The sequence below is a fragment of the Acartia tonsa genome, chromosome 6 (assembly GCF_053477335.1).
Source record: "Acartia tonsa isolate MP-2025a chromosome 6, ASM5347733v1, whole genome shotgun sequence".
Taxonomy (NCBI): domain Eukaryota; kingdom Metazoa; phylum Arthropoda; class Copepoda; order Calanoida; family Acartiidae; genus Acartia; species Acartia tonsa.
In genome coordinates, this window is record NC_137265.1 from 18402321 (window position 1) to 18410506 (window position 8186).

The 8186-nt window shown below is 32.3% G+C and overlaps 1 protein-coding gene across 1 annotated transcript; it reads left to right on the forward strand.

The window, feature by feature from the left end:
- Positions 1–1569: 1569 nt before the first annotated feature.
- Positions 1570–5782, forward strand: LOC145323177 (uncharacterized). Its single transcript, XM_080165580.1, has 8 exons — positions 1570–1892; positions 2253–2305; positions 2555–2650; positions 2936–3023; positions 3403–3618; positions 3942–4279; positions 4773–4893; positions 5596–5782. Exons 2-8 carry the CDS (start codon positions 2253–2255, stop codon positions 5704–5706), a joined length of 1023 nt encoding a protein of 340 aa, XP_080021706.1. The 5' UTR covers positions 1570–1892; the 3' UTR covers positions 5707–5782.
- The last annotated feature ends 2404 nt before the right edge of the window (positions 5783–8186 follow it).

Consider the following 8186-nt stretch of genomic DNA (forward strand, 5'->3'; position numbering starts at 1 on the left):
CATGTGTGTGTGGGCAAATTGTTTTATGGCCATCTGTTACTTAAGAATCAGGTACAGTCAAAACAAAGAAATTATCCTAGAAAGTATAAAATATGTATTAAATGAGTGGGCAAAAGGGCACTTAACGCCCTACTTTAAGAAACAACGTTAAGTTGTAATCTAAATTTGTTGTTTATGTATAGTACTTTAAATAAATAGAATTTGGACTTTATAATTTGAATTTGTAACTATTAATCACATTGTGACCACGTGATCACGTGTAATAAGCATGTTGCTGAGATATACATACAAGGAACAATATAACCATAACAGACTAAAAAATTAATTAAATAAAGGAATGCGTTATCTATACTACCTTGTCTGTCTGGCCTCAAAGTTTATTGTTATTAAAACCAAACGGATCAAAAGCAAAAAAAGTACTGATACTTGTTCTATTTTTAATATACATAAAAAGAGGAATAATGTCTTTCTGTGTACTTGTGTCAAATAATTTTGATAACACCTAAAAACCGACAATAGTCTCCTAAACAGTGAAGCTTCTTTTATATAGCGGAGATTTGTTTTGGTCAAATTTACCCTAGTATGATCTTTCCTTTTTAAAACTTAAATTAAAGGATGTTTAGCCATCCCACTCTTTAATGTCAACATTACAGTAGTATTTTGACGTCTGAAGAAAATGTGTCTAATTAAGAGTAGGGACGCTTCTAAAGTAAACAATAATTATTAATTTGATGCTACTTACTTATCTTTTATATTCTGAATAATATTTGTTTATTAAATATTTGAAATTAATAGTTACTAAGGATATAAAGTTTAAGGTACAATTCAAAGGTCATATACATTTAATGTTCCGTTAAAATAGAAATTTTAGAAGGAAAATAATGTTCATAAGATACTTTAGAAATAATTTACAAGCTTGAATGAACAAGGATGAGAAATTACATAAAATGTGAAATGAAACAGTTGAACAAACTAACACAGACACTTGTAGAGTATCAATACATAAAATGCAAAATATTAATTTAAGGGTATAAACAAAATTTTATCTAAACTTGCTGCGAAATTGCTTAAATACAAGATTCTGTTAACTTTTATTTTAAGGACTTGATTACAGAGATTTCTCGCTTAAGATATTTTACCTTGTAAAAATCAGATAAATAGAATAATTATATAATCCAAAAAAAGTGCTGTTCAAAAAGTTAAAAACCTAAATGTTTTAAGTGGACATATAGAATTTCTGGTAACGATTATAGAGTTGCTAAGATTTCTCAATCGTATCTAATTTTCACAGGAATCCTTATCCAAAGTTTAAAATCGATAGGACAATTTTTATATGCCTCAATTACTTAAGTACGGATGTAAATACACTAATTAGAGAAAAGCTTCGCTTTTAAAATGGCAATAACTCAATTAATTTGATGTAATTAATGTTCTTTAATTTGTAACGTTATAAAAATTCAGTCGCTTTAGCTAACGATCTTAAATGAAGGAAACGACGGATACCTACCATATTTATAAAGTACATTCGCAACTAAAAGTCTACAAAATATTTTTTTAAAGAATATATCAGCGACTGGCTCTAAAGGGTTAAATTTATAAACTAAAATTTAATTTTTAATTGTCCTAAAAACATTAAATTCGTTGTTTTTTTTTAATAGAAAAATAACATTTTTACGATAAAGATTTTCTTGTAAAAATACATTTAGCTTATAAGAAAATATTTTTTTTGGACACCCTTTATATTTATATTATCTTACTTAAACTAGTTTATTTGTACAGCAGATAAGTTAGGGTAAATTCTATATAAGCAAAGAATTACGATAATTTCTTCAGTAACATTTTACTCTCGTTCATTTTATCATCATTGTATCTCTCTACTTATTATATTAAATGTAAGTTAATTGATTGTTTATAAGGTTTATAGTTATTTCAACATTTATTTAATTATTTTTAATCCTTTCTTTATAATTAATGATTATCTTTATCTCCTTCAGTGGATACCATATTAGCATATAAATTATTTTAGATCTGCGTTAGCATTTAAAATTTTATTTGTATAAAATCTTATTGTCTTAAATATGTTTCAAATTTATGGTTAAACGAGATTTTAGTCTTTTTATGGTATGTTTCTATGTATTCCTTCCCCCCCCCCCCTTCCTGTTGGTTATTATCAATGATTTAACTCCTTATTAACTCTGTTTGTTCAAAGTTAATTTTTTTCTACTTTTGTAATGCTTATTTTTTTTGTATAGATGCCTCCAGTTGAGCAAGCTTCCATTCCCCTGAGCTACGAGGTTGCTGTTAAGTAAGTACTTTATCATTATAGCAAAATTATTATGGTAGGCCCTTTTATTTTCCTTGAAAAATTTCCAAGCTTTCAGTTTATTGGATAATTTATTACATAACTTTTTTTTAAATCAATAACTCCCTCCCCCAGCTCTTAATCTTAAAATAAAAGTGAAATTAGGGTTTTGTTTTTTACCTTTGCATATCCCTTGCGGGGTCCCAACTTTAATTATTTACACAGTATAACCTAACCAACTTTTATATTTAGGACTATTGGAGAGCTGAAGTCTGTTAGCAAGGCTCGTGAGCTACCAGTAGTTAATGATTTGGGTGCTTACACCACCACTCTGGCTACTCAATTGAAGTAAGCGCTTTTGCTGTAAAACTAATCTTTTTGTTCTTTGTCTTAATGGAGAAATTTTATTTTATTGATGGCTGTTCAGTTTGAGAATTTTGAGAATATAAGTCTTTAAAAAAAAATTTTCCACCCCTAAATATTTTTTTTTTTCTTATAAAACCTAAAATAAGAAATTGGGTTATCAAATTCGACTCCCCCCCCCCCCCCCCTCAAGTGCTCCTAGAGGCCTCTAGGGGCGTAGCCGTTAGTTTTATTTAAAGTATAATATGTATTTGTACATATTATTTTCAGTGAGAATGCCCATGTAAAATCTGCCAAGGAAATGGTGGAGGGAAGTCTGAAGACTTTGGCAGAAAATCAATCCTTTCAGCATATTCAGGTCTGTTCTTATTATCAGTCTAAGCTAAATTTGTTATTTTATTATTAAAATAACACTTTGTGTATGTACCAAAGAAACTTTTTTTTTTTTTTTAACCGCTAAAACTATTTACTTCCGATCTACTCTAGAATAGAATGATTGATCAAAATTTACTTTTAAAAACAAAATTTGAAAGTGTGTGAACTTTACTTCCCACTCCTCCCACATTAGATGCCTCTAGAGGCTTCTAGGGTGCGTAACTAGTTTGTTGGGAAGGATTAAAGTTTGTAACTCATTATTTTCATATGGTCTTGTTGGGGTTTAAAAATTTGAATATTTTATAACTGTAATTTTCAGTCAAAATAACTTTGTTTTTATCTTTTTTAATTAAAATTTTTAGGGAAAAGTTCTTGAGCTGAATGAGAACCCCCATGTGAAGAAGACTCTTGAGAATGTGAAGGTTGCTGCTGAGCACCCCAAGGTGAAGGAGACTATTACCAAGATGGGTGCAGCTGTCTCTCAGCTGGATACTCTGGCTGCTGGAGGCATTGAGAACCTGACTGCTAGGATGCCAGTACTTAGTGCTCCTACCAATGAGCTGGTTGAGACTACAAAGGTATTTTATACTCCTAGAATATGCTAGGCTACAATTTATATAATATACTATATCGGTTTTGTACCTAGAGGCCTGGGGGGGGAGGTTAATTAGTTATCTTTATATAAATTTCTTTAAAGCTAACCTGTAAAGGAGAACTAAATCTGATCAACGGTTAGCGAGATCCTTTAGTACAAATACATGAACAGACCTTCTTCTTCTTTATTATAAGTATTTTCAGAAGTTTCTTTAAAATTAAAATTTCTTTAACTTTGCTCTGAAAGATTATTATTATTTGCAGACTATTTTTAAATATTATCTGCAAACTATAATAAAACTTTTAGGATGCTGCAAGAAGCTACTTTCACCTTGCTACAGAGTACCTGGCCAGCTTTGGTGTCAGCCAGGTTGGGCTCAAGGTGGCCGACAAAACTCTTTCCCTTGCCGAGAAGACAACCAAATTGTTGCATGCTGATGTCAAGGATAAGAGTATTGCTGCCCTGACCTACAGCAAGCTGAGACAGACTCGCAGAGCCCTGCGCGCTACCAAGCGTGCTGGTGAGAGGAAGGCTTACCTGGAGAAGGATCCTGTTGCCCGTACTGGTCTGGTTGGTAGTCTGGCTAGCATTCTCTCTGTCAACTTTATCCTTCACCTCTTTGGACTTCAGCTTGTCCCTGAAAAGTAAGATTCCTATTCAAATTCTCTAATAAAAATCCTTTTACCCTCCTTGATGAAAGAAATTTGTTTTTTCCCTTGCTTTTGGGTAGAAGATTTTTTTACTTTGGTATCCAATGTAAAGTTTATCGTGCAACGAGAAATACAACTAACTTTTCCAATTAGTATTTTTGATACTTTTCTTTACTGCTACTCTTTTTATTATTCGAAGTTACGAGATTATTGAAATTAAGTTAATTTAGGCTGTTACTTTAAAACTCTACTGGTATTCTATAAATTAATAGTATAAATATATATTCAGATGACTAACTCCCTCCTTTTTTTCAAGGTCCTTTTTCGTATGCTAGCAAATTGTTTTCTGCTACTCGGCTGTTTTAATATTCCCTTTCCATCGGTTCATTTTCAAAGACCTAATTTTGTGTCGGCATAAAGTCCTAGAGTTACAGTTGTTAAACTCTTTCTCTCTAGTGTTCTACTCTAATTATAAATCCATATCTAGGAAAGTTCAAGAAGTAGAAGATGTAGGAGAGGATGGAGATGATAACCACCGCCAGATTGGAGATCTTAAGGGTGACCTGGAGGGTTACAAGAGTGATGAGGACCCAGACTATGTTCCTGAGGTTAGTACTATACTAGTCTAATATTTTAAGTTTTACGGGGTGTTTCTGGGACTTCATCTCTTGTCTTCTCATTTGCTACATCATAAGTTTATTTACATAGCGCATTCGTTTTTCAGTTAATTTTTTTTTTAATTTACAAGGAAAATCTTTTTGTTATTACCCCTTGGAACTTTTAGGTCTATTTGTTCCTCTTTCTACTTTAGCTTCGCTTATCGTTGTAATCTGTATTACTCTAATTGGTTTGTTAAACTAATTAATTTAATACTTGCGGCTACTCCCCTTGGAAGCCTCTAGGGGCACTTAAGGTAGGAGGGGGGAAAGTCTACCTCATTCCATTTTAAATATGTCTTCAAAAGATTAAAAAGAATTTTTTTGGGGAGGGGGGGGGGTGAAGACACCTTCCCAGGACCTATAAGCTTCAGTAACTAAAGTAGTAAAGGAGAACTATATCGGTTCAGTGATTAGCAAGATCCTTCGGGACAGAAAAAAAAACCACTTGCTGCTTTATATAATAGGATTACTTTGATCTCGCACTTTATTATCCTTAGTTCAATAAAGTAAAACTTTAACCTGGTTAAAATTTTCTCTCCATCCAGATCTACCCCCCTTTGATCTCTCGTCTTGCTGGATAGATGAACTGGTTGATAACTTTCCCTTTGTTATTAACAAGTAAATCCTTTGTAAAACTTTTAATTTTGTCAGCATGATGACAGTCTTGATGCCGAGTCTTCTGGAAGTGAATCTGATGACGAGATGGAAGAGGAGAGTAAAGAAGATGAATATACAGTCAACCCAGAGGAAGAATCTGCTTAACTTTTATGTATTTGACTAATGATTGTGATTTTAATGATATACTTATAAAATAAATAATAATTTGACTAATAATAAATTTGTTCATTATATAAAAAGAATAGCTTTGTCCGTAAAATTTATAACTTATAAACTTTTCATTTTCTTGTCTAATGGCTGGCGGCTCAGCCGTTTAGCAGTCTTTTGCCTACTTTTAGGGCAAATTCATCATTAATTGCGTAGGAATCTACTTTTTAGAACATATTTTTGGTTTAATTCATGTTAAATGATCGCAATAACCATTTTTAAATTTCTAGTACCAACAGCTGCCGGCTAGAACAGTTGTTTGATAAGGTTTTTGAGCGACAAAAAGTATTATGTTAAGGTAAGTTTCATGACTAATTTGCTCTTAAAATAGCAGAGAAATGGCAGAACTGCTGAGCCGCTAGCAGTAAGCAGTTACTTTTCCACTATTTGTTTGATTTAGGGAAAATAGGCCTACCAAGGATTATTCATGCAAAATTTCAGATCGAAATTCTAATTCTAAATGCCATTTAATCATTGATTAACCTAAACGGGCCGTGGAGGGAGCGTTGAACGCCCCCCTCCGTTTTTTCTAATTCCATTTCTGTGTGTGAAAGATAAAGAGTCCAAACTGCGTGACTTTTAATTATGGGTATGACACATAACTGAGTTGAAATGTTTTGAATATCTCCATCCTGGCGGGCACAGGGTGCCAGCAAACTTGGCAGGATCATTCAGGTAAAGAACAAAAATACTTTTTTGACTAAAACAAATCATTTTATTATACCAAAATATCTTCTTACATGTCTTCATAACGTATTAAAACTTTATAAAGATCCGCCGCCGTTTTCCCGCCGACTGCGGCGGCTGGCAGCTGCCAAGTACAGCTGCGGCCGCTGAAATTTATATTTTGATATTTCTAATGTAAAATTTACATAAAGATAAACATTTTCTGGAAAAATAATTTTCTTCTAGCTTCAAAAACAAGAAAATTACAGCCGTTTGAAATTTTTAAGTAAAAAAAGACCTAAAAACAAAGGTTGTTAAATAAAAGGGTGAAGGAAGCGAAAATTGACTTAGACTTATAAAAGGTCGGAAATTCATTTTTAAACAGGGGACTTGCACACAAAAAATTTAGCCCTCTAGCTCCAATAGAAACTGAAATAATAGGGGGGGTATTGAACAAAAAAAACATTTAAAGTGCCACTAGAGGCCTCTAGTGGCGTAGCCGCTAGTTTAGTTTATAGAATCGGGTTTTATTTCTCTACTGAATATTTCGCTAATAAAAGATTTCTCTGAAATGTCCCTTATATTACTACAAACAAAATAAGTAGAGTATTTGTGTAGTGGTTACCTTTGGTTAGGTTATATAAGTATACAGCTAGTATAACCTAGGGCAAAAGCACCCCGCAAGACTTGGACACTTTATTTCAAAATTGGAGTTTCTATATATAGTCCCTTTTGAAATAACGTTTTTTTATTCGTTGGCCAAACAACTTTGGGGACAGTTATTGAATTATAATTGGTTGTTTCACTAAGTTAAGTGTCCAAACGACTCAATCACCTTTTGAAATCGAAAGAATATGTAATTTGTGTATCATCATTGGGAATGTACTTCAATTTATCGGCCTTTGCCGTATCCCTATTTCCTATACACCTTGAGGGATTCACCAAAGGGAACTATGCACCAACGAGAGCAAGTGATTCTAAGCACTTTCCAGCAGTGATACTTAATAATTTTTGTAAATATACTAATATTATGTTTTAAATGGTTATACCAAATAAAAAAATTAATTATCACCATGCTTTTCTAGGAATAAAACTTTGAAATGTTAGGCATTTTTAATGAAATATCATCAAATGTTTTGTTGAGTTCAAAGGTCCAAATAAAATAGCACGCCCAACCACAATCAAATGCTGTGAATTACAAAATTTCAATATTACAACTTACCATCCCTTTTTCTAAATTAAAATTTTTTATTGAAAAAGTTTACTTTTGTGTCAAAGCAGTTTGAACTTAACAAAACATTTGATGATATGAGGCCAAAAAATGCCTAACATTTCCTATTTTTTCTTCATATAAAACCATGGTGAAACTTATTTTTTTATAATTGATATCCTATAATATAAAGTAATAAGCTTTTTTTGTCTGTAGCGAAGGATCTCGCTAAATGCTGAACCAATATGGTATTTCTTTACAGTGAAAGCTCCTATAGGCTCTGAGATGGTTTTAGGCTATTTATTTTATTCAAAATAAGTCTTGGTATGGTTTTAGGCTATTTTTATGCCCTTCGAATATAGAGCCTCTAGATGCTAGGGGCGCAGCCGCTAGTAACGATATAAAACATCACACAAGTATATTCACAACAAAAAACATTTAGAATCGCTGCTGGAAGTTGCTTAGAATCACTTGCTCTCATTCATGCATACTCCTCTTTGACTTTACAGAAGGTACATTAACATTATATAAACTCTAATAA

Bases quoted from the DNA above. Each gene is read 5' to 3' on its own strand.
- LOC145323177 (XM_080165580.1), top strand. From the start codon at position 2,253: ATGCCTCCAGTTGAGCAAGCTTCCATTCCCCTGAGCTACGAGGTTGCT. The intron at 3,024-3,402 runs GTCTGTTCTTAT...TAAAATTTTTAG, and splicing joins AATCCTTTCAGCATATTCAG to GGAAAAGTTCTTGAGCTGAA. The intron at 3,619-3,941 runs GTATTTTATACT...TAAAACTTTTAG, and splicing joins AGCTGGTTGAGACTACAAAG to GATGCTGCAAGAAGCTACTT.